Genomic DNA, 25773 nt, shown 5'->3' on the forward strand with positions numbered 1-25773 from the left:
GCAGTGGCAGAGGGGCTGGGGTCCCTCACTGCTTGAAGTCACTGCAAAAGTGGCTCCAAGCACCAAGTTGAGCACATGCTAAGGCCAGGGAGGGCTATGGCGAAAAAACACCCCAAGGTCCACCTAGACAGACGAAGTTCTCCTGTCACTGATACATCCAAAGGACAACCTAGGAGGTGGACAGCCTGATGGTCAAAAGCACGAACTCAGAGGTCAGCCTGCTTGGTCCAGGTTCTTTGCCTTGGACCAATTCCTCACCTACTGAATCTGCAATGCAGGGATAACGGCAGCTGCCTGACAAAGCTGATGATTACATGAGATACCGGCTAAGAGGGCTGCCCACCTAACACAGTGTGACTGTGACTAAGCCGGAACTCGGCTTTGGCTGACACCTTATCAGGCCGTAGGCGGCAGTGGTCATCTGTGTGCTGCAGGAAGGGTGTCCCCTCATCGTGGTTCCCTGCCAGGTTCTCTCTGTTCTGTCCCAGATTCTTCTTTCCTAATACTTTTTCATTACAATGTAATAAATAGGTAGGAAGTAAGAAGACCTACTTGCTTCATGCTTTCAGAGAAGTAATTTAATATCAAAAGATAAAAATTGTTTGCAAATTGATCTACAAATACAGTGTAATTCCAATAAAGGTTCTAAGTCATTTTTTAAGCTTTCTGAAACTTATTATAAAATTTATATGAAAGGGTCTCCTTGGGGGCCCAGTGGTTAAGAATCTGCCTGGCAATGCAGGGGGTGTGGGTTCGATTCCTTGTCCAGGAAGATCATTTGCCCCCTGGTCTACATGCCGCGGGGCAACAAGCCTGTGGGCCACAACTCCTGAGCCTGTGCGCCCTAGAACACGTGCTCTGAAACAAGAGAAGCCACCGCAATGAGAAGCCCACAGACTGCAACTAGAAAAAGTCCATGCACAGCAGTGAAGACCCAGCACAACCAAAAGTAAGTAAATAAATAAAAAATTTTAAACTAAATAAAATAAAATTTATATTAAGGCATATAGGCCTCAAATAGCTAAGTCATCCTTAATGAAAGAGGGCACAGAAGGAAGAACTGACCTGCAGATATAAAGAGTGTACAAGGCCATAGTGGTAAATTCAACTTGGAGTCTGTGCAGGGATAGACATGAAGACCAGTGGAATAGAACAGAGGCCTCTGTGGCAGACACATGTACACCTGGGGACTTACTGTATGACGAGAGTGACATCACGAGAAAGGGACAAATGATCTGATGATGGTGTTGGAAAATTAACTCTTTGTAAGCGGAAAAATAAAACAAAATCCCTACTTAACTCCTCATACAGAGATGGACTTCCAGCAGAATAAAGGTCTAAATGGCATGGCAAAATTACAAAATTAACATAGGAAAATATGTTTTATTGGAGTATAATTGCTCTACAATGTTGTGTTGGTTTCTGCTGTACAACAATGTGAATTAGCTGTATACATATATCCCCTCTCTCTTGAGCCTCCCTCCCATTCCCCATCCCACCTGACTAGGTCATCGCAGAGGGGAACATATTTTTGTGACTTTAAGTGCAAGAAAGGATTTCTTAGACAAAAATTTGTAAGTGTAAAACGTCAGACCAAAACCTGATAGACTCAAATACATCAAAATTAAAGTTTTCTGTTCAATGAAGGTCACTACAGGCAAGGTTAGTGGACCTGTGACAGAAAGGAGGGAGGTATTTGCAGCATCTGGAACCAGGGATTAACACCTGGAAGTCCTGCAAATCCAAACAAGATAATTCTGCAATAAAGCAAAATGGGTTGAGTTTTTAAAAGACAGTTTCAGAAGAAGAAACCCTTGAAGCTAACACATTAGCACATGAAGACAGATTTAAAATCTTTAGTAATCAGAGAGGCACATACTCAAATGACAGTAAGACCTTGTTGTACCCCTACGAAACTGGCAAACATCAGGAAGGGAGTGAATATCAACTGCTGGCGGGGGCAACGGTGCCAGGCTCCCTCAGGCATTGTGGGAGGTGGAGAGAGTGTAGGTTTCACCACCTGAAAAAAAGTGCAGTGCTGCTGCTGAGCCACCTGTCCTGCTCCTGGTTCTTTAGCCCAAAGATACACTTGCAGGTCTAGAAGGGACTCCACCAATGACATGTGTGGCATTATCTGTGAATAATGGGAGTTGATGGCAAAGTGGGGTGTCCATGGCTAGGAGAGTAAAGAGGAAATTAATGTGGGTGGATCTTTTTTTTTTTTTTAGTAAAGTCTGGTACAGCTTTTTGTTTGTTTGTTTGTTTAATATTTATTTATTTTCTTTATTCATTTGTCTATGCCAGGTCTTAGTTGCAGCATGCAGGATCTAGTTCCCTGACCAGGGATCAAACCCAGGCCCCCTGTTTTGGGAGCCCAGACTCTTAGCCACTGGACCACCAAGGAAGTCCAGTGGGTGGATCTTAAATACACAGTTCTTAGCAAATATCTAAGAAACAGAAAAGTATTAATACAATATCATTAACGCCAATTAAAAATGCTGACAGCATGAGAAAGAACGCTCATTTGGTGGGGAGTTGGGGAGTGTCAGAATGATGCCTATGTGGGCTGGGAATGGGTAAAGAGGAATAAACAACTATGCGGAGGAAATTAGGTGTTGCACGAGACAAAAGGAAAAAGGAGACCTATGTTCCATTCCACCGGAGGCGCATATCACATTTTCCTTTTCCTCTTCCCTTCCTGGCCGCCGCCCAGGTGAATTCCCCAGAGAGGTAATTCCAGGCTGAACTCCAGGACTGAAGTCCACACGCCATCTTAGGAACTTTCCCTCCATCTAATTTATCCTTCTCACTTTATTTTATATGACTGCATAATGTTCCAGCCAGAAGAAAAAAAATCATTCTTTATTATCAAGAATTGAGATGATTTCTACATTTTCACCAATAGCAGCAACTATACAATCTCGTCCAGACATCCGCACGATTTCTCTGGACCCCACTCCCCCCCACAAGGCGGCATCACAAGTTCTGTGGGCCCTTTCCTTCAAAAACAAAACAGAAGAAGTTATCTTTTGTGACTGCATTGGTACAAAGACAAATATAATCCCAGGCGGACTCATAATGTGCATTATCGGTCTATTCATTTTTTCTTTGGAATTTAAAAGAAATTAAAGTAAGCATTTTCATGGGCCACTAACCTAACAAGTAAGTTTTCTCTGTGCCATGAGATTTATACTAAATCAGTGGTCCAGCCTTGACTAGAACCAGGACTCGGGCAGCCTGACTGTCCACCATGACAGGCGGCCATGCCAGGACCCACACTGGTTTTTATCTGTTTTGATGAAGGCCATACTGACCATGCAAGCAGAAGCAGTGCTGTCCTGGTAAATGTTTAACAACACTTGATGAGAGAAATCTCTAGGATTCTTGCCTGGAGAATCCCATGGGCAAGCTGCAGTCCACAGGATCGCAAAGAGTCAGACACGACTGAAGAGACTTAGCACGCGTGATGAGAGAAAAAGTCCTTGTCTGCAGCATTTGCCAATTTCTGTGGTATAAATAATCTCATGGACAATTTTAAGCTACCTATGTGATATCACTGAACAGAGTTGGAAAAAGATGGGGCGTAGCTTACCCTAACATAATATTTTCGTTGTATAGATAACAATAGGAATAAATAAACTCTGGAGCTTAGATAACAATAAAATGCAGTAAAATAATTAGGAAGTGATGAGTTTTGAGTATTTCTTACCTCTGCTTTTAATATAGTCTATTTACTTATATGTTTTTGTAGTTTAAATTTTACTAATGACTGTGTTCATCAATGGGTTCACAAACATTCCTAAAGCTTTAACCATCAGCTCTTGCAAACTGGCACACAAGCTGGTTCCAGCCCATCACGGGCTGAGGGACACACTGCAGTGTGTCTCCTGGACCCAGACCTGGTTAGTGACAAAAGACTACATTTCCCAGAAGCCTCCTCTCCCATGACCTGCCCTCGGCCTTGAAAGCTGTTACTATGGAGACAGGCTAACAGATGGTACAGGCTGTCCTCAAGGGTGAGATGGGAGCTGGGGTGTGCAGTGGCTGAACCCCACCTGGCAGGGGGGAGGGCAAGGGTGCTGGTGGTAAGGGGGATTCTTCTGCCTGGGGCCTTTCAACCCCAAACTTTCTGGGGAAGTTTTCAGTGTGTGTGTGTGTGTGTGTGTGTGTGTGATGGTGAAGAGGAGGTTGCTGCTGGGGAGGAAGACGCAGGGAAGGGCTTGTGGGGTGGGGAGAATGCTGGGCACAGAATTGGGGGAACTTTAAGGTGGGACTGCCTTCCCCAAATTGTGCTTTAGCTGAAGGGGCAGGCTGATGCTGGGAATAAGCATTGCAAGTTCTGGCTCAGCTCCACCTCTGATGACGTGTTCTGTGACCTTGGCCCAGAGCCCATTTTAGTGGCTGCCCACTGACACCTTGGCCTCCTCCCCTCCTATGTCTTTCCTTACTCACTCCCCCTCCACTAAACCATCCATTCCTTCTAGGATTTTTACATTTCATTAGGCCCTTAAATGCATGGATTTCAGAGCCAGAAATATACAGGTTCATGTATATTTCTGCTCCTTACTAGCTCTGTGACGTTAGGCCAAGCACTTAACCTCTCTAGGCCTCAGTGTTCTCCTCTGAAAAGTGGGTATCATAATAGTATCTGCCTCATAGGGTCCGTAATGGGAAAACTCAGTCTTCCATCTTCTGTGTGTCTCCTTTACTTCTCAGACAAAACCCTTTGCTTCTGACACTTCTGGTTTCCAAATGCGCAGTTTCCCCCTCACTGAGTAATTCCTTTTTAAAATATTCATTTATTTATTTGCCTGCATCAGTTCTTAGTTGCACTGCACACAGATCTACATTGTGTCATGTGGGATCTTTCTTTGCAGCTCAAGGGCTCCCTAGTCGTGACGCGTGGGCTCAGTAGTTTTGAGGAATGGGCTTAGTTGCTCCACTGCATGTGGGATCTTAGTTCCCTGACCAGGGATCAAACCGACATCCCCCGCATTGCAAGGAGGATTCTTAACCACTCGACCACCAGGGAAGTCCCAAGAAATTCTCCATGACACCATTTGGGTGTCCTATAATTCAACTCAATTCTGACACTACCTACTTGGAGATGGCATCAGAACCCACAGGTTAAGGGCTCAGTCATACAAGACTCTTCCCACTCACTTCAGATGCCGATAGCAAGCAAGCAGTCGGTCCCTGGGTTACCCACAATTTATGTCCAATGTGGCTACCAACTGGGGGTTCCCATGACCCCCTCCTCGGGTTCTATTTATTTGCTAGAGAGGCACAGGGAAACACCTCATTACGTTTACCAGTTTATTAAAGGACACAGTAGAGGACACAGACAGCCAGGCAGGTGAAGAGATACATAGTGCGAGGTCTGGGAAGGTCCTGAGTGCAGGAGTTTCTGTCCCCCAAGAGGACGTTGCCTTTCCAGCCTGGAGGCTCTCTGAACATCCTACTATTGAGAGTCTTATGGAGGCGTCCTCACATAGGCTTGATCAACTATTGAGCCCATTTCTACTCTTCTCTCTTCTCCGGAGAATGGAGGAGGGGCTGGAAATTCCAAGCTTCCAGCCATGGCTTGGTCTTTCTGGTGACTGGTCCCCATCAGGGAGTCATCCAGGGGGTCACCCAGCCTTGCTAAAACAGAAAAAGAAAAAAAGATGTGCCTGGTGTTCTTATCACTTTGGAAGTTATAAGGGGACTGGATCTTTCGTCCACTTTAGTGAGGCTGGGCTCTCTGGCTGCAGACAAGTCCTTCTCTAGGGCACATGAGCATATATGGCATTTCAATGTCCATCCACCCTCCACCCCCCCCACCCAAAGGTCCTCCATCCTGAGAGATGACACAAGGGCTTGGCCAGAAGAGTGTAGGCTGTGTCACTGCCACCTGCCCCTTATTCAGGTGCCTTAGAGGCAGCCCCATTCTTGCCCTCTCTGTGTTCCAAGTTTGGTGATGTTACCTCTTCTTTTTTTCCTTCCTTGCTATTATGAATGGGCTTCCTAGGTGGCGCCAGAGGTAAAGAATCTGCCTGCTAATTCAGGAGACATAGGAGACACAGGTTCCATACCTGGGTTGGGAAACAACTGCTTGTCTCCAGTGTTGCCAACCATGGTGCCACCCAGTCTCGTGAGGCACTGGGAACCAGCCCTGTTAGCAACTCAGTGACTGAGCATATAGGTGTCATATCTAAGAGGCCTAAAAGATAATTATGAATAAGTTTCTTTGAATTTAGACTTCCTGGACTTCATAAATATATTTAATAGGAAACTTCATAGTACTATCCATACAGCACTAACATCACCTGCCAGAAGGAGAAAGTAACTGGCGGAATAAATATACAAAAAGCAAAGCAAGGTTAATAAGTCTCAGCTACCTGCTCCTGACCTGACAACAGTCTCAACATGTGACCTGCGTCGTCTCTGCTTTAAGGGGAAATTTGCAAATGTCAGAAAGGTGTTACAGGTGTGCTCACACCACGTGGAGACTTTCTCTCTGATGGAAAGAACGTTTAAGAGGGTCTTGCCTCCTCCCTTTGTGATCTAAACCAGCGGTCCCCAACCTTTCTGGCACCAGGGACCAGTTTCATGGAAGATAATTTTTTCATGGACCAGGGGTGGAGGGAAGTGGTTTCAGGATGATTCAAGCACATACATTTATTGTGCAATTTATCTCTATTATTATGACATCAGCTCCACCTCAGACCATCAGACCTTAGATCCCGGAGGCTGGGGGACCCCTGAATTCTAAAGCACATCAAAGCACCATCCAGGGACACAGCTGGTGTCATTGACTCCATTCTGGCCTGAAATTGGCCATTCTGAGTGCATTTAATCCTCCTGCAGCGACCTCCTCTCTAGACAGTCATAGACACGCCAGAATGGAGGTCCTAAAGGAGAAAGTGGAGGAGGAAGAGGCGGCGGAGCGAGAAGAAGCAGCTGAGCGGGCCGAGAGGGGAGAGAAAACAAAGAGGCCGATGGAGGTGCGGAGGGAGGAGACCACCATGACGCAGGAGATGCTCAGAGACCTGGAGAGGAAGCTGTCAGAGATTGAGGTCTCTGTCCCAGAGAAGCTCTTGTGAGTGTCAGGGATAGGGAGGGAGGGGACTTTGGCCCAGCCACCCTGGCGGGGGTCAGACCAGGGCTGGGCAGAGAGAGAGCAGGTCAGAATGGTGATGCCTGGGCTGGGAGGCAGCACGGGGACCTAGAAGGAGATGGTTAAGAGTGAGGACCATGCTTTCAGGCTGTCTGGTCCAAGTCTCTAACTCCTAGGGAGTTAACCCTCCCTAACTGTAACCTTGGGCAAGCCACTCAGCCTCTCTGTGCATCATTTCCCTCATCTGTTTAAAGGGGCATCTGATCAACCCAGTGCTCGGTGACAACCTAGAGGGGTTGGATGATGGAGAGGGGAGGGAGGTTCAAGAGGGAGGGGACATATGTATCCTTATGGTTGTTGTACAGCAGAAATCAACACAACATAGAAAGCGATTATCCTCCAATTAAGAATAGATTAAAAAAATAAAAGAGCAGCTGATAAGAATGACACTTCCCTCCTAAGAAGTTATGAGGATTAAATGAGGACGGAGTAGAGCCGGTGGCAGCTAAGGTAGATGGAGGGTTCCCTGTGTGCCAGGCCCAACTCCACACAGGCTAATACCACCCTCTTGTGGGCACAGGGCCTTCACCAAGGACACTATCGACACCTCCAAGCTGCCCCTTTCCTACCAAAGCAACACGCTCAAGGAGGAGCACCTGCTGCAGGTGGCGGACAACTTCTCCCGCCAGTACAGCCACCTGTGCCCGGACCGCGTGCCCCTCTTCCTGCACCCACTGAACGAGTGCGAAGTGCCTGTAAGACCGGGTGGTAGAGGGCAAGGCCGGGGCTGGAGCACAGAGGGTGGAGGGAGGCGGGCCAAGCACAGACCTCTCCTGGAGGGTGGTGGGGGCAGCATATAAACTCAAATGCCCACAGGCCCCAGCAGACCTGGTGTGCGTCATCCCTGGGGTCTGTGGTGGCTTGGAGCCCCCATGCCCCACCTAAGGGGCAGTTGGACAGCCAGTGCGATCTCCAGCCCCCAAGGCCAGCCCTGTGCAGACAAAGGCAGAACCCGAGTGCTGGCCCCCTTCCTTCCCACCCTGGGACCCAGGGCACGTCCCTGATTCTCACTGGGCCTCAGTTTCCCCACCTGTAGGCCCTATGGCAGGAGATGAATGCGAAGTTACAATGCCGCAGCCCATACATAGGTTGACAAGGGGCTTGCAGACCGTTTGATCTGGCCCACCTGGTGATGTAACCCTTGTGTTAGCTGCCAGCACTTGGAACTCAGCTGTTCCCAACCAGATCCCTAGTCCCCTCTTTCCTGGATCTGGTAACCCCGGACCTGCATTTCTGCTACAGCCATCAGTGGGGGCTGCCCCTTAGGTGGGGTCATGTGTGATCTGGTGCTGGTGAAACCTTCCTCGAATTCACAGGGAGGGAGACTCCAGAGGCCTGGCTCCTGGCCCCAGGGCAGCAGAGCAACCCCTCAAAGGCCACAGAAGCACTAGGTCCCCTACGCTGGGCAGCGGTCTAGAGCCACAGACCCGACTCTTCTACTGACTGTGAACCTGAACAAGTCAGCTCACCTCTCAGAGCCTCGGCTTCCTCACCTGTCAGTGGGACCTGCCTCACAGAGTTGCTGGGGGTCAGGAGGTGATGCGGGACTGAGCGGCGCTAAGTGGGGTAGTGGTGATGATGCGGTAGTGATCACATCACTAGCACAGGATTATGCTAGATCTGGGCAAGAAGGGCCTTGAGGGAATCCCTTCCTCCAACTCCCAAGGCCCTGAGTAGGAACCTGCGGCCCAGAGAAGCCTAGAGAGCGGCCCCCAACCCCATCCTGAGGTCTCCAGCTTCCTTGGAGCACCGTGGTTTCCTCCCAAGTGGCACATCGCCCCAGGGCCTGTGGTCTCTCCCTTTGCAGAAGTTCGTGAGCACAACCATCCGGCCCACACTGATGCCCTACCCTGAGCTCTACAACTGGGACACCTGTGCCCAGTTCATCTCCGACTTCCTGTCCATGGTGCCCTTGCCTGACCCCCTCAAACCTGTAAGTACCACCTGGGGCTGCGTCCTTAGGCCACGAAGCCAGAGATGGGAAACCAGGCAGGTCGGGAGAAGGAGGCTTGGCCAGCCTCGGGCCACAGTCTATGAGTCTGTCAGGGCCGAACCCCTCACCGACCCCCTGGCTGGGAGGGAGGATGGGAATAGGCCCAGAAAGAGACAGCCACTTGCCTGAGGTCACACAGCATGCCTGATCTCTGGACTCCCACCTCTTTGACTCCTTTGCCTCCTTCGGCTTTCAGAGTCTTCTTTTCAGGACTTTAGGAGGTGGAAAAGGAAAGGGGGGACTTGCTACCCACGTTTCAAGGCCACATTTTTGGGGTTCTGACCAGCTTAATCTCTTTAAGAATGGAGGGTGAAAGGAGGGAGAGAAAAGGGAATATGTACACAGTGGAGAAAGAGAGGAGAGAGACAGAGGTAGAAGGTAAGGGTAATTTGGAATAAAACCATAAAACATCCAATCAAAGATCCTCAGGCCAGAAGCCTCAACATCCAGACGGTCTTTCCCACCAGGAAGAAGTCCATGGCCCTTTGGAATTACAGGCAAATGTGGATTGCACTTTCTGGATGGGGGCTGTGGTTTTCATCCCATTCTTAGCAGACTCCCTAAACCAGCAAAGGGGAGGAGCCCCATTGGGGTTGAGCCTGCACACTGGCCCTGGCGCCCAGCCCTGGGGAGACTGGCGAGGGGCAGGGGGCAGCTGTACTGACCAGCCTGCTGTGCCCAGCCCTTGTACCTGTACTCCTCGACCACTGTGCTCAAGTACCAGAAGGGGAACTGCTTCGACTTCAGCACACTGCTCTGCTCCATGCTCATCGGCGCCGGCTACGATGCCTACTGTGTCAACGGCTACGGCTCCCAGGACCTGTGCCACATGGACCTAACTCGGGAGGTGTGCCCACTCACCATGAAGCCCAAGGAGGTACGGCCGGGCCCCTGCTGCCCTCAGCATCACATGAGACACGCCATCCTTACGGCAGCCTGTCCCTGCCGCTGAGCTCTACAACTGGGACACCCGCGCCCAGTGAAATCAAACCACTGATGATTTCTCTCCCCTTGGCATCTTCATGCACACAGCCCATTCCTCCAAACTGGCTGCTCCTCTCCACTTGTTGTCACTCAGTTGCAGCTACTGTGTTCCCCACATTAGTGAATGCCACATGGCGACTATCTTCAGCCAAATTCTTCCAAATTTATCCTGTGCATGCGATAAAAAGCCATCCAGTCATTTTCATATACGGAAAAAGCAGACAAATGAACAGATATGTAGTTCTGTCTTTTTTTTCCCCCTTCTCATGTAAAAAGATCCCTTTTTTAACAGCACAAAATTTCACCAAACCTCCACCAAACCACAGCAGGCAGTGGTTGTGCTTGTATATATGCTGACTGAGTACACCATAATGACCCAAGGCAGCTGTGAACACTCAAAACACTTCTTAGTGAATTTAATTGTAGGAATCATTAAAGCATCTCTGTGCATTTGGAAAATAGCCATGCTACAGGCAAAAAGGACTTCCCAGATGGCTCTAGTAAGAACCCACCTGCCAATGCAGGAGACGTAAGAGATGTGGGTTCAATCCCTGGGTTGGAAAGATCCCCTGGAGGAGGGCATGGCAACCCACTCCAGTATTTTTGCCTGGAGAATCCCACGGACAGAGGAGTCTGGCAGGCTACGGTCCATAGAGTCGCAAAGAGTCAGACATGATTGAAGCGACTTAGAATGCATGCACAGGCAGATAATGCTTTTCATGAACTAGATTGATTCCAGGATTTTGTGATCCGGGGTCAAGGCCCCATGAGTATCTGCAGCTTGGGGCAGGGGATCCAGGGGCCTGAGGCAACCAGCATCATGCACCTGTGTTACCTGCGTGAGCAACTGGGGCCCCTGGGGCTGTTCTCTGGTGGAGAAGGAGAGGGAGGCACCTGGTGAGAGCCCAGCCTGCTCTCTCAGGCCCAGCTCCCCAGGAAAGATGGAACAAAAAAAGCTCCATCACTGCTTTTGGCTCCAAAGGCCTATGAACTCACATACAGGCCTCTTAGCTCAGCCAAAATTTTAATTATGAAATTGATATCAATAGCTAATGGGTGCTGAGAACATTCCAGTCTATAAACCACTTACATGTTTCTTGACTTGGTTGCTCCTCTCAAGAGCACTGCGTGGTAGGAATGATTGCTCTTGTGTTTTACATATGAGTGTGTTGAGATGAAATAGCTTTTGTGACCAAAGTCACACAGCTGGTAAATGGGTCCCTGGGGGCTGAGGCCCAGTCTGTCTGACTATGAATGGTGGAGATTCGCTATTTCTCCCTCATACCAGGTCCCCATTCTGCAGCTTCTGTGGTGTCTTTTCCTGGACATTTTCTGGCCACCTAGCACACATTTGTGTACACACGCTCATGTGCACGTGCGTGCACACACACACACACACACACAGAGGCTTTGTTCTTTTTCCGAGCCCAGGAAACTCTCACTTCAAGTCAACATGTGAAGCCCTGCAGTGGTAAAACCTGAAAATCTGATTCCCGACAATTTGCCCCACTTTCTAAATCAGATCCAGATCATAGCTAGTCTAGGCCATGGGGGATGAAGAACAGAAGTCACACCTCCTGAGCTTCGGCCTGGATGGGCAACTCATACAGACATTGTCCTGTCTGCATTTGACAGATCAAGCCTGGGGAAAAGGTTCTCACTGAATTTTGCAGAAGATGCTACAGTTAGGGAAATGGGAGGACATACCCACAGTCACAGGTCTGGAGCTGAGGCTCTTTCTGTGTTTGGGGTCAGAGAACCTGCAGACTCCAGGAGCAAGAGTGTGGGTGGCTGCCGATCCTTTTCCTCTCGTCTCGTGACAGAGTGTCAAGGAGGAGGAAAAGGCACCCCCTAAGAAGTATGCCATCAAACCTCCCAGGGACCTGACCAGCAGGTTTGAGCAGGAACAGGAGATGAAGAGGCAGGAGGCGATCAAGGCTGAGGAGGAGAATCGGCGGAAGCAGGAGGAGGCACGCCTCTTGGTGGGTCCACCATCCTCAGCCCTCAAGCCATGAACTCAGCTCCAGAGAAGGGGCTGCTTGGAATGGGGAAAAAGACGCAGGCCACAGGCCATGTGTTTATGGCCTCCAGGTTCAAATCCCCTCCTCCCTCTTCCAAAAACCCCACCTCCATCCCAGTGGTGGTCAGCCAGATGCTAATACTACAGAGCTGTGCTGCCTGGGCCAATTCATTGTGTGCTGTGCAGTTCTGGTGTCCTCCTTGATCCAGACCAGGAGCTCACTGAAGATATACCTGCATACACTCTACATCCATCCTACATCCACCTTCCCACCACCCTCAACCACCCTCCCACCATCCTCGAAAAACCCTCCCACCACCCTCCCAAAACTCTCCCACCACCTGCCCACCTCCCGTCCACCACCCTCCCAAAACCCTCCCACCACCCTCCCAAAACCCACCACCCTCCCATCACCCTCCCACACCCGCCCGCCACCTTCTCAAAACCCTCCCACCACCCTTGCAAAACCCTCCCACCACCTTCCCATCACCCTCCCACCACCCTCCCACCACCCTTCCAAAACCCTCCCACCACCCGCCCACCACCCACCCACCACCCTTCCAAAACCTGCCCGCCACCCGCCCATCACCCCCCCACCATCCTCCCACCTCCCGCCCACCACCCTCCCAAAACCCTCCCACCACCTTCCCAAAACCCTCCCACCACCCGCCCATCACCCTCCCACACCCGCCCACCACCCTTCCAAAACCCTCCCACCACCCGCCCACCACCCTCCCACCATCCTCCCACCACCCTCCCACCATCCTTCCAAAACCCTCCCATCACCCTCCCACCACCCTCCCACCACCTGCCCATCACCCTCCCACCATCCTCCCATCTCTCCTCCTATCCACCCACCCTCTCATCATCCCTTTCATCTACTTTGCTTCCCTCCCTTCTTGTCTTTCCTTCCATATAGTATTTATTGAGGGTCTACTGTGGGATGCAGTAGACCCTGGTGATGCAATAATGAACATGGCACAGTGACCCTTTTTCCAGAGGGGTGCAGATAGGGAAGCCATATGGTGTCCCCCTATCTTTCTTTGGATGAAATCTCACCCAGAATCACAACACAGAAAGCCAATAAATCCCAGATACCCTAGAGCTCCAAAAGGTCAAGTTTATAAACCACAGATCGAGCTAGATCCTCCCATTTTATGTATAAGCAAACAGGTTCAGAAGTGGGGTGATGTCCTCAAGGTCACGAAGTCAACCAGAGATGCAGTGTGGATCAAAATTCGATTGTTTTGCCAGTTCCTCAGCCCCAGGGAGATGTTTGTACCCCTGATGATCCCCTTCCCATCCATTTGCCTCGAGGTCACCCACCTTTCCCGTGCAGGAGCAGGAGAATGCAAAGACCGACCCCCTGCACGGACTTCGTGTGCATTCCTGGGTCCTGGTGTTGTCGGGGAAACGTGAGGTGCCTGAGAGTTTTTTCATTGACCCATTCACTGCACGCAGCTACAGCACCCAGGACGATCACTTCCTGGGAATTGAGAGCCTTTGGAACCACAAGAACTACTGGGTCAACATGCAGGATTGCTGGAACTGCTGCAAGGTGCTGGGCGGGCCTGGGCGGGTGTGGCAGGCACAGTGGGGGAGGGTGGGTGTGACCAGTGGGGAGAGCTGGCCACCAGCCAAGAGGGCTTTGAGCTTTTCCTGGAGTACCCAGGGCCTACTGCTTTACCCATACATAATCATTCCAGTATGATTATTGTCACTCTGTTAGTTTCTGTATCCTTATAAAATGTGGATTGTTAGTTCAATTGATTTTGAAGTGCAATACACATGCAGAAAAATGCACTTATCCTACACGTCCAGCTCAATGAACTTCCATACATATTTATGTATAAAAACTCAGTGCCAGGACTTCCCTGGTGGTCCCATGGTTGAGAATCCCTTTCAAATGCAAGGGATGCAGGGTCGATCTCTGATGGGGAAACTAAAATCCCATATGCCCTGGGGCAATGAAGACCCAGTGCAGCCAAAACAAAACCCAAAACCTCAGTGCCATTTATAGAAGTTAAAAAATATGTGCACATGTTTGGAGGGAGGTGGTAACTGGATACCAGGGGACTTTCTGGGAGTGTGGATAATGTTCTGTTCTTGAACCGGTCTTTGCCATATAGTGACACCTCATCTCTTCCTGTAAGGACAATGCCAAATGAGCTCCACATTCAGGCCTATCCCAGGCCAGAGAGTCTCCGAGTCTCTCACCCAGAGACCAACACGGGAAGGGAGTCCCAGCCCCCTCAGGGCCTCCGTCCCCCTGTGGGGATGAGGAGGGCGGGCGAGGACTCTCAGAGGCAGCCTGGAGCCACATTCTGGCCCCTTTGAGACCCAGCTGGGTTTCTTCTCACCCTGGGCTTGGCTGTTCCCCGCCCCCCTCCCTGCCCCTTTAGAGTAGGAGGGGGGTACACTGGCTGTGGGGTGTGCTCAGCGACCCCGTTCTCCATCAGGATTTGGTCTTCGACCTGGGAGACCCCGTGAGGTGGGAGTATCTGCTCTTGGGCACCGACAAGCCTTTCCTGTCCCTGACTGAGGAGGAGGATGAGGGGATGAATGATGATGACGACGTGGAAAACCTGGTGAGCCTCCATGGAGTGGGGGGACTTGACACCCTGTCTTGCTTCAGGCCAGCCTGACACACTTCCCCCACAGATATGTGTCTAGGGCGGGGCAGTTCAGATAGACCACTTATAGATTCCTTGAAGCAGAAGGGCCTGGACCATGCCCTTGTTTTACAGATGGGCAGACTGTGGCCCAGACAGGTCCAGCAACCTGCCCGGGACCCCCAAATGGTGCAGGGAAGGTCTGGGATGTGCATTCAGGCCTCCTGCCCATCCCCCACTCGGCCCCCTCTATACACACACACACAGCCCACTTCCTGTTCAGGGGTTGCCCTGCCCTTTGGAGTAGGGCAATAAGACCCTCTCCACAGCCCATCCCTTTCAAGCTCCAGAACCATCCCTCACATCCAGGCCTCTCCTGCATGATCGCCATGATTCTCCACACACGCTTCCAGACCTTGCTTGTCCCTCCTATCAGCCCTTCTGAAGGTCATTGGCCTGGTCATCTCTGATCTCCTACTCGGGGGCAATCCAGGCAGGTCTGCATGAGGCCCTGTGAGTGGAAGTCAGAGGCCCAGATGCCTTCACCACTGGTTCCGACACCTTGAGCAAACTTCCTAACTGTTGGAAACTTCAGTTTCATCATCTGCATGTAAAATGGGGGAATGGGGTCAGTTACATCACGGTAGCAATAACTGGGGTATTCGTTTGCTAAAGTTGCCGTAACTCAGACTGGGTGGCTTAAACAGTAGAAATTTCTTTTCTCACAGCCCTGAAGACTGGAAGTCGAGCTGTCAGCAGGGTTGGATTCTCCTTAGGGGTGCCCACCCCCGGGTCCTCACACTCTTTCCTCTGTGTGCGTCTGTGTCCTAATTTCTCCCTATAAGGACACCAGTAGTATTGGATTAGGGCTCAACTGAATGACCTCAGTTTAACTTCGATACCTCTTTAAAGATCCTGTCTCCAAATATAGTCACATTCTGGGGTTCTGGGTTCTAGGACATATGAGTTTTGGGGGGATACAATTCAGCCCCCAGGTAACACTCACATGGCCCTTTCTAAGTGCTGTGAAGCGGCTCAGTCATGCTTGATTCTGCCACCCCATGGGCTGTAGCCGTCCAGACTTCTCTGTCCACAGGATTTTCCAGGCAAGAATACTGGAGTGGGTTGGGATCTAACCGACCTAGAGATCGAACCTGGGTCTCCTGCATTGCAGGCAGATTCTTTATCATCTAAGCCACCAGGGAAGCCCTTCTAAGTGCCAGAAGGTATTTAACTTGCCAATATCTTCACAGCTACCCGGTGTGATGGGTACTAGTATTGTCATCCATGATTATTATTGCCCCATTTTACTGACAGGAAGGCTTACACACAGAGGGGTGAAATAAATGACCCAAAGTTACACAGCCAATAAGTGACAGCTGGGATTTGACTTGGGATTTGACTGTCCGGCTCCCAAGTCTGGGTTCTCAAAGGCAGTTCTGTTCGGCCTCCTGGGGCTGCATGAGGACAAGTGAGACCACCAGTGTGATGTGTTTGGAAAGACGTGTAGACCCACCTGGAAATGGTATTGAGTGTTCTCAGCCTCTTCTCCCTGGAGACCAGAGAGCCTCCTCTACTGTGCAGTAAATCCTGGACCACTGGCGCCTCCTGCTGGCCTCAAAATGAGAACAGACAAGCCAAGCGGATGTCAGACATCTGAGCAATTTGGCAAGAAGAGTTTTCTTTTTTGAATTTTTTATTTTATATTGAAGTATAGACGATTAACAACATTGTGATAGTTTCAGGTGGACAGCAAAGGGACTCAGCCATGCATTTGCATGTATCTATTCATGGAGAAGTTTCAAACCGAGAAAATCTTATGCAAGTTTCTGTGGTTACCTAACCTGAAGATCGTTTGTCCAATGTAGTTGCTAAGTCATGTCCGACTCTTTGCAACCCCATGGACTGTAGCCTGCTAGGGTCCTCTGTCCATGCGATTCTCCAGGCAAGAATACTGGAGTGGGTTGCCATGTCCTCCTCCAGGGGATCATCCTGACCCAGGATCGAACCCACATCTCCTGCATTGGCAGGCAGGTTCTTTATCAGTGAGCCACCAGTGAAGCCCTTAAACCTGAGTTTGTTTCTGTTTTGCATGTGTATTCATTTGTATTGTTTTTAAATTGAACAGCAGAGAAGTCATACTGGAGAAAGGCCTTATAAGTGAATGCATTCAATGTGAAAAATGTTTTACCCATAAATCCTCTTTCTATCAAAGAATTCACACTGGAGAAAGGCCTTCTACGTGCAGTGAATGTGGGAAATCTTTTATCAACAACTCCAATTTCCATAGACATCAGAGAATTCACACAGGAGAAAGCCCTTATGCCTGTAATGTATGTGGAAAATCTTTTATAACTCTGGCTGACATTTGTTATCATCAGAAAGTTCACAGCAGGGAAGTGCCATATAAGGGCAGTGACTATGGGACCTCCTTTAATCAAATGCACCTCCTCAGTTCTGGTAGGAAAATCCACACTGGAGAAAAGTCTTATAAGTGCAGTGAATGTGGGAAATCTTTTACTGCTAACTCTGGCCTTTGGAATCATCAGAGAATTCACAGTGGAGAAAGGCTTTATGAGTGCAGTGAACGTGGGAAATCTTTATTGCTAGGATGAGCCTTCTCAATCATCAGAGAGTTCACACTGAAGAAAGGCCTTATAAGTGCAGTGACTGTAGAAAATGTTTTATTAGCAGTTTGAGCCTTCTTTGTCATCAGAGAGGTCACAGCGGAGAAAGGCCTCACGAGTGCAGTGAACGTGGGAAATCTCCTGCTAGCTGTGGCCTTCGGTATCATCAGAGAGTTCATTTGTCTAGACTAGGCCTTATTTGCCAGATGGGGAAACTAGGCTCAGAGAGAAAGAAAAACAATAAGGGCAACCAGGCAGTGTCCCAAACCCTTATGTGCATTTATCAGTCAATCCTCCCAAGCAGTTAGAAAACTGAGACTCAGAGCCGTTAAGGGACTTTACCTGAGCTGGTATTGGATGGAGACTCCAGAAGCCCCTCTTTTAACCAAAGGCCTGTGGCTTTGTCTCCTGCATCTGCGGGAAGTGGGGAGGGGGGGGTTCATATGGGACAGGGCGTGGCTGTCCTCGCCAGGTACCAGGTGGGTAGAGGGGTAGAGCTGCTCCTCCTCCTCCCCTCTGTCTCAGGTCACACCAGGTCAGATCTCCAGCACCGCTGGGGAAGCTGACAAGCCACCTTGGGGGGCTTGGCCCTGGGGGGTGAGAGAGTAGCTCCGACCTGCCTGTAAGTCAGCCCTGATCAGAAGGCCCAGTCCTGATCAGAACTACCCACCCCACCCCCACCTCTCCCAACAGGGCAAGGAGGATGAGGATAAGAGCTTCGACATGCCGCCCTCGTGGGTGGAGCAGATTGAGATCTCCCCCGAAGGTACAGCGTCTCTGGACCTTTGGGGGCATCTGTGGCAGCGGGATGCCTGCAGAGGCTGCCTCGACCCCTCATTTCCAAACCCCGGCCCCATGTTTCCTGCTGCACCCTCTTCATCTCTTCCTTCCCACCATACACGCTCAGCTCTGCGGCCGGGGGCCTGACCCTAGTCTGGCACACAGGACAGGGCTCAGTTACCAGACCCAGAGTGATGGAGTGTGGCAGGTGCTGGAGGACTGGGGACCGGGACACAGCTGTTCCCCTCCCTCAGCCCACTCTGCCAGGAGGAGGCTACACACAGTACCCAGGGCGGGCAGGGAAAGCAGGGGGGCAGGGCATGCTTGTGCCCCATGCCAACCTCTGCTGATTGCTGAGATTTCCATCTGGGAGTGGCTGGACCCATGGGGAGGACCTAGGCTGTCCCATCAGGGCGGGAAGGGCTGGAGAGGGTGTCATGGGAACCCGGGGGTTGGAGGCTGGGGAGTGGGTGGGCAGAAAGGGCTTCTGGGAGGAAGGCTCATCTAAGCTAAGTTTTAAGGGGTCGGAAGAAGTCAGCACAGTAAGGGCAGGAGGGGATGGTGTTTCTAGCTGAGGTCTGGAAGAGTGCGGTGTGGTCAGGCTCAAGCTGAGATGTCCTCCAGGGCAGGAGCCGCCCTGGTGACTTGTCCCCTCTGCCTCCCTGGAGTGGGCTTGGGGGCTGGAGGAGCTGAGCAAACAGCACAGTGAACAGAGGCTGAAGAGTGACTGGTGAGGCTGGCCTTCCCTTCCCCCAGTCTGGGGAGGAAGGACCCCAGCCCACTCTGTGTCCTCAGCGTTCGAGACCCGCTGCCCAAACGGGAAGAAGGTGATACAGTACAAGAGGGCGAAGCTGGAGAAGTGGGCCCCGTACCTCAACAACAACGGTCTCGTGTGCCGCCTCACCACCTACGAGGACCTGGAGTGTAAGGGGGCAGCTCTAGCTGCGGGGCTGGAGGGGAGGGGGCAGAAGAGCTGGATCCCCGACATGTTATGTGACCTTGGTCATGTCACCACCCCTATCCGTGTGAGTGTGGGCCCTGCTGGTGTGCTCTGTGTGCTGGGAGTGGTGGGACAGCAGCTGGGGGATCTGGCCTGGCTGCTTCAGACACTGATCGGGCCCCACAGGTACCAAGACTTTGGAGATGAAGGAGTGGTACCAGAATAGGGAGGACATGTTGGAGCTAAAGCACATAAACAAGATCACGGGCTTGAATGTCGACTACTTCAAGCCGGGCCACCCCCAGGCGCTGCGCGGTGCGTGGACCCCGTGACTAGGCCAGGGTGGGAGCCCAGGGTGGGGGCCTCATGTGCTCCTTAGAGCAGCCTCCACGGCAGCTGATGCGTGGTGGGAGGAACCAGCATCCTTATTGCTAGGGTTCTTGGGTGGCAAGCTACCGAAATAGCCCCTGCCTCCCCAAGCAAAGCAGATGTGTGGGAGGTCAGAGGAAGCACAGAAAATCTAAGGAAATGTGACAAGTGTTCCTTCAGGAAAGGTAAAGCAGGGCTGCAGCCCATGCTGTGGTTGGGATCAGGTACCCATTCGGGCCACGTTTACAGGGGTTAGGATGCCTACAAGAAAACCAACAAGCACCCCCACAAGGGCAATGCAGGGGGCAGAAGTGTGGCAGTGAGCATGTGGCGGCAAGCCCAGGAGACTGGGAAGCAGGGAAGGACATATCCTGGGAGAGAATTAACAACCCAATCCAAGAATTCACAAAAGAAAAACATAGGCGCAATATACATCTAAAAACAGGACCAATCTCACTTGGTTGAGACAGGAAGGGGAGGGGAGGGAAGGAAAGGGAAGGGGAAAGAAAGAAAGAAAATCAATAAGGGACCAACCTACAACCCTTCAGTTGGCAAAAATGAAAAAATGGGCCTACCACGTGTAAGCAAGAGACTCCCCTTCATTCCTGGTAGGACAGCAAATTGGCACAACTTTTCTGGGGAGCGGTTGGGCAAAATAATCAATGATAGCTTTCAATTATGTACGTTTTTTGACCAACAGTTCTGTTGCACAAATAGCAGGCAAGAAGAAAACATACATCAAACAGATGTTCATCACGGTGTTGATTATAATAACAAAAAAGCTGGAAGCAGCCTAAACACCTAGCTCTAGGGCATTGGTGACATCACACATGAGGCTTCTCCCCAAGGCCTGGGGTCGGGTTATGAAGCCAGGGGCTCCGGGTGCTCACCTAGGCGTCACCCGGCCCCCACCTACCCCGCAGTGCACTCGTACAAGTCCATGCAACCTGAGATGGACCGTGTCATGGAGTTTTATGAAACGGCCCGCGTGGACGGCCTGATCAAGCGGGAGGAGACGCCCAAGACGATGACAGAGCACTACCAAGGTCGGCCGGACTTCCTCTCCTACCGCCATGTCAATTTCGGGCCCCGGATGAAGAAGCTGGCTTTGAACAGCGCAGAGTCAAACCCCCGGCCCATGGTGGTAAGTACTTGCTGGACTTGGGGATGGGGTGCCTGCCTACTCTGGTGGGCCAAGGTTACCCTGAAGGGGAGGAGCCCCGACTCCGGGGAGCCTTCTTTACTGAGTGACCTTTCCTTTTTTACCATCTCGGGTCTGTCTGATGCCAGACGTCAGCCACTGGGCCACCAAGGTATTATGTCCCTGTGTGGGTATACGCGCTCTTGACTAAACACTTGGAAAATATGTAAAATTATAAAAAGTAAAAAAATCTCAGAATGCCATCTCTCAGCTATTATCACATATTAATAGATTAGATTTTGAGAGTCTTTTCAAAGATGTGGGTGTGTGCATGCATGTAGAATTCCTGTATCACTCTCTTCCCTTAAATTGTGTAGCTTTTTCCTCCATATCATCACAAGTTATTTTGCACCTATATTTAACTTCTGCACACCAAAGAAGCTCTTTTTAGCAGTAAGCATTGTCAAGTGATAGAGCAGGCTGCCTGGAGAGGTGGTGAGCTCCCCATCTCTGGAGGTGGGCAAGCAGAGTCTGGCAGAAGGAGCTAGAGAAGAAATGGCGCACCACACAGGGCTGGAGCGCCGGGCACTGAGAACCCCTGGGGCCTTGAGAGCCACTGTCTAGCTGGGAGGGGCTGTTCTACATAAACCCCCACCCCCCAAATAACCCCAGACCCCAGCGTCCCTGAGGGTCCTTTGCGCCTGTCCTCAGGGCAAGCACAGAAGTCCCCCTTTTCCACCCTGCCTCCTCCGCATGTTTTGGTGTCCCAGAAAATCACAGAGAGATTCTTCCGCAACCCTGCAAAGCCTGCGGACGAGGACGTGGCCGAGCGAGTGTTTCTGATCGCTGAGGAGCGCATTCAGCTGCGCTACCACTGCCGCTCCGACCACATCACGGCCAACAAGCGCGAGTTCCTGCGGCGCACGGAGGTGGACAGCAAGGGCAACAAGATCATCATGACCCCCGACATGTGTATCAGCTTCGAGGTGGGCTTGGGAGTCTGGTGGGCAGGGGCAGGATGGGGTGGAGTGAAGAGAGAGCCCTGGGGTGGAAGGCCCTGGTACCCCGCCTGGAAATTCATCTTCGCCCCTGGGAAAATCAAGACCTCCCATCTGGGAATAATACTCTTTGAGCTCCTCTGAAAATCGTCTCCTTTTCCATCCTGCGACCAAGGCTGTGACAGATCTCAGCACCTCCACAGGGCTGGCTTTCCTAGTTCCAGTCCTGACTTTGCTGGCACATTCCTTGGCCCCTCTGAGTCTCCAGTTTCTCTTCTGTTGCTAGTTGTGCTTTTAGAGATGCAACAGTTTGAGAGAGGTGAAGCAACTGGCTGGAGGTCACACAGCTAGAAAATGGCAGGGAAAGATTTGAACCCAGGAGATCTGGCTCCAGAATCTGCCCACAACCCCAGCCGTTGCTGCTGCTTCTCCAAGTAAATGTGGCGGTTGTTCCAGGTGGAGCCGATGGAGCACACTAAGAAGCTTCTCTACCAGTACGAGGCCATGATGAAGCTGAAGAATGAGGAGAAGTTGTCCAGACATCAGGCCTGGGAGTCGGAGCTGGAGGTCGGGTGTTCTGCGGGAGAGTAAGCAGATGGCAGGTAGCAGGGGTGGGGGGTGTTTAACCATGTCTGCCCCCACTTCCCAACTCAGGTGCTGGAGATCCTGAAGCTTCGGGAGGAGGAGGAGGAGGCACACACGCTGACCATCTCCATCTATGACACCAAGCGCAATGAGAAGAGCAAGGAGTACCGGGAGGCCATGGTGAGCCCTGCTCCTTGGCTTCCCCCCGACCCCTCCCCCACCCACCCCCCCGGCCCCCCCCCCCCACCTCCAGGGTGCTGAGGTTGATAGGGATTCTGGGGAGAAGCCCTTTAGAGGTGATGAAGTTATTGACACCGTGGTGGTCATCTTTGCTGTGAGCTGACCATTTCCCTGGATCATGCCCCAACACATGCTTAGGATACAGGCCAGGTCCCCCCACACCACCTCCAGGAGCTATGGCCAAGCCAAGACCTCCACTTGGGGGCTTCCCTGGAGGTTGTGACCTGGGCTGGTAGCACCAGTGAGCGGACTCTGACCACGGGCCTGAGTTCTCTGGCCCCTGCACATACCTTCACATTACCCACTCTGGTTGCAAGACCCAGCTTGGTTTTTTTGAGGCCAGCTTCTAAATCCCCTTTACCAACCAAGTGGAGATTTCTAAAAAAAAAAAAAAATAGATGAGGTTGGCAAGACAGGACTGGGCACCTGAGGTCTGGTTCTCAGACCCCCAGAGGTGGGGATGTCTGCCCCCACATCTCTAGCTTCACTGGGCTCTGGCGGCCAACACAGCACATAAAGAAGGCCCCAGGGTGGAAGGGAAAAAAGGGACTCACCAGCAGTTTTTAACGTCATTAACAACCATGCTTTATTACCATTTATCGAGCGAGCATCTGCTGAGTGATATGTATGTACTGAGGCTCGAGTGGAGACGTGTGAACTCACAGACACCAGAGTTGGCCGTCACCAATAACCATGATCTCAGGAGACAGCGCAGAGCCCTCTGAGGCCTCAAGCACAGAGGGTTTGAGGTCCAGTTCTGTGTGATCACATCTCGATAGAGCTGGTTGGGGGATGTCTGCGGCCCCTGCTGGTCCAGCCAACCCCCGGCCCCCTCTTACAGGAGCGCGTGCTACACGAGGAGCACCTGCGACAGGTGGAGGCCCAGCTGGACTACCTGGCCCCGTTCCTGGCCCAGCTCCCACCTGGGGAGAAGCTCACACGCTGGCAGGCCGTGCGCCTCAAGGATGAGTGCCTCAATGACTTCAAGCAGCGGCTCATTGACAAAGCCAACCTCATCCAGGCCCGCTTTGAAAAGGTGCAGCCAGGGCCCTGGCAGGGGTGGGGACCTCAGCATCCTCCACCGGAAAACCAGCCCAGGGCTGTTGGCTCACCATCTCTTAGATTGTGAGGGACTATCGGGCAGAGAGGGAGGAGGCCAGTGCCTGGTGTGTCCAAAGGACCAAGCTGTCCTTCCTCATCCTTGTTTATTGGGTGGAAGGGTGGATGGAGGGGTGGATGAGTGAACAGAGGGATGGAGGTGTGGCTGGCTGGCTGGCTGGAGCATTATAACAACTCCTATAGTTTTTGACTCATGTCTGTTGGTCAGGTACACCCATGTAGTTCCCCTGCATTATCTTATTTAATCTTCCCAAACAGCTCTATGGTGGTGGGGGTGGGGTGGGTGCAATGACCCTCATTTTGCAGACGACAGATTGGAAGCTCTGAAAATGTACTTTGACCAGAGTCACGTGGCTCTCAGTCCTGACTCCTGCTCTAACCTTGTGGACATGTTGTTGTTTAGTCGCTAAGTTGTGTCCGATTCTTTCTGACCCCATGGACTGTGTAGCCCACCAGGGTCCTCTGTCCATGGGATTTCCCAGGCAAGAATACTAGAGTGGGTTGCCATTTCCTTCTCCAAGGGATCTTCGCCAGTCAGGGGTCTAACCCTCGTCTCCTCTACTGGCAGGCTGATTCTTTACCACTGAGCCACCTGGGAAGTCCTTGTAGCCATATATCCCTCTAAACAAGGCCCCAGGTTTTCTGCCTCTGCTTCTCTGGCTTCTAGGAGAAGGGGTGACGGGGCTGACCTTGTGGGGCTGTCTGGGTCAGCCCTCCTGCTCTCCTTCCCCGTGCCCACAGGAGACTCAAGAGCTGCAGAAGAAGCAGCAGTGGTATCAGGAGAATCAGGTGACCCTGACGCCTGAGGATGAAGACTTATACCTGAGTTACTGCTCTCAGGCCATGTTCCGCATCCGTATCCTGGAGCAGCGGCTCAGTCGGTGAGGAGGCAGGGGTAGGGGGAGCCGAGAGGACCCACAAGGATGTTGGAGCACCAGCTTTTGTTTTTTTGGTTGTGCTGAGTCCTCATTGCGGTGCATAGGCTTCTCCAGTTGTGGCACGCAGGCTTAACTGCCCTGCAGCACGTGGGGTCTGAGTTCCCTGACCAGAGATTGAACCCATGTCCCCTGCAATGGAAGAAGGATTCTTAATCACTGGGCCACCAGGGAAGTCTCAGAGTACCAGCTTTGTAACCCCTACTTGTGATTTCAGACACAAGGAGCTGGCCCCACTGAAGTACTTGGCTCTGGAGGAAAAGCTCTACAAGGACCCACGCCTGGTGGAGTTACTTAAAGTCTTTGTTTGATGCTCTTCACCCCCTACACCTGTGGTCCTCTGAGTCCCTCCTGAGGCCTCAGCAAAGCTGCCAGAGAAAGAAACCTCCCCCAAAGCCTGGCCCTTGTGTTCCCTATGCTCAGCTAATGACCATCCACTCAGGCACACTACCTTCCTGCTTTGCCTAATTTACCTGTAAATAAACACTTGCCATTTGCCACGTGTACCTCATGTTTCACAGACTCCAGCAGCAGCCTTTTTCTCCTTCCCTTCTTTATCTGTGGCCTGGGACCACCTTTACAGCCTTATCTTATTTAATACAGCAACTGCATCCCCATTCCACACATGGCTAATTAGTGGCTGATAAGAAGAGTCGGTGGAATTCAGTCACTTGCAGTCTAGCGTTGAGAACCCAAGTTCTGGCGCACACACCTTAGGCTTGCCATTCCCACTTTGTGAGCTGGGCCACCCCGGCCATGGTGGGGGTGCAAGACCCTCATTTTTCAGACGAGAAACTGGAAGCTCTGAAATGTACCGTATCCAGAGTTTCATGGCTGTCTCAGCCTTAACCCCGGCTCTGACTTCATAAGCATTATATCCCTTTAAACAATATCCCAGTGGCTTTCTCTCAAGACATGTGTGTGACCCCTGCCTCTGCTCCTCCAACTTCTGTGGGTAGTGGCCCTTCCCAAAGCCCACCCGACCCGAGTCCCAAATGAAGTCGGCCTTTATCGGGTTCCAAATCCAAATTGGTGGTCCCCCTCAAGCTGCAGTGCACTCATCCATTAATCGAGGCCGTGGGGGTAGCACTCCCGGACTCCAAGACTGACTTGGACCCGGAATCAGACTCCGTTTCCCTCTAAGCCTCCTGTGTGGGATTCAAGCTGGGGTCCAAGCCAGAGAAGAGGGACAAAGTTCTCAGAGCACGCCAGCACCGAACCCGAGGAAAAAGAAAAAAACAGCAGTTTCGGTAAAGTGCTGACCGATGCCT

At 51.5% G+C, this 25773-nt stretch overlaps 1 protein-coding gene and 1 long non-coding RNA gene across 10 annotated transcripts; one reads left to right on the plus strand and one right to left on the minus strand.

Moving 5' to 3' along the window:
- Positions 1–3973: 3973 nt before the first annotated feature.
- On the plus strand, positions 3974–25008 carry DRC7 (dynein regulatory complex subunit 7). 7 transcript variants are annotated; one of them, XR_015145517.1, is made up of 18 exons: positions 3974–4016; positions 6850–7081; positions 7680–7854; positions 8967–9092; positions 9835–10029; positions 11960–12118; positions 13496–13714; positions 14616–14744; positions 18089–18161; positions 18971–19099; positions 19302–19430; positions 20408–20628; positions 21396–21611; positions 22080–22190; positions 22278–22388; positions 23290–23614; positions 24309–24448; positions 24720–25008. XR_015145517.1 is itself a non-coding variant. In XM_086350838.1 (18 exons), the coding sequence occupies exons 5-18, from the start codon at positions 9916–9918 to the stop codon at positions 24811–24813; spliced, it is 2040 nt and encodes a 679-aa protein (XP_086206964.1). In that variant the 5' UTR covers positions 3974–4016; positions 6850–7081; positions 7680–7854; positions 8967–9092; positions 9620–9915; the 3' UTR covers positions 24814–25008. The 7 variants fall into 7 exon arrangements, 6 of the variants coding, with proteins under 6 accessions (XP_086206964.1, XP_086206958.1, XP_086206959.1 ...); XM_086350838.1 differs by having other exon boundaries at positions 9620–10029; positions 23290–23484; XM_086350832.1 differs by having other exon boundaries at positions 23290–23484.
- On the minus strand, positions 20160–23225 carry LOC147353305 (uncharacterized). Of its 3 annotated transcripts, none has more exons than XR_015145518.1 (3): positions 23003–23225; positions 22739–22826; positions 20160–22339 (listed from the first exon to the last, which is right to left on the minus strand). It is a non-coding gene; the product is annotated as an uncharacterized LOC147353305 (long non-coding RNA). The 3 variants fall into 3 exon arrangements; XR_015145519.1 differs by having other exon boundaries at positions 23042–23181; XR_015145520.1 differs by having other exon boundaries at positions 20160–22200; positions 23003–23142.
- Positions 25009–25773: the final 765 nt, after the last annotated feature.

This window comes from Bos grunniens, chromosome 18 (assembly GCF_055505025.1).
Source record: "Bos grunniens cultivar Pamir isolate PY7600 chromosome 18, Bosgru_T2T1.0, whole genome shotgun sequence".
NCBI classification, from domain to species: domain Eukaryota; kingdom Metazoa; phylum Chordata; class Mammalia; order Artiodactyla; family Bovidae; genus Bos; species Bos grunniens.

Coding starts and splice junctions, on each gene's coding strand:
- DRC7 (XM_086350832.1), top strand. CDS start 3,995: ATGGTACAGGCTGTCCTCAAGG. Junction 14,745..18,088: donor ATGACGACGTGGAAAACCTG/GTGAGCCTCCAT, acceptor CTCTCCCAACAG/GGCAAGGAGGATGAGGATAA. Junction 22,389..23,289: donor AGGAGTACCGGGAGGCCATG/GTGAGCCCTGCT, acceptor CCCCTCTTACAG/GAGCGCGTGCTACACGAGGA.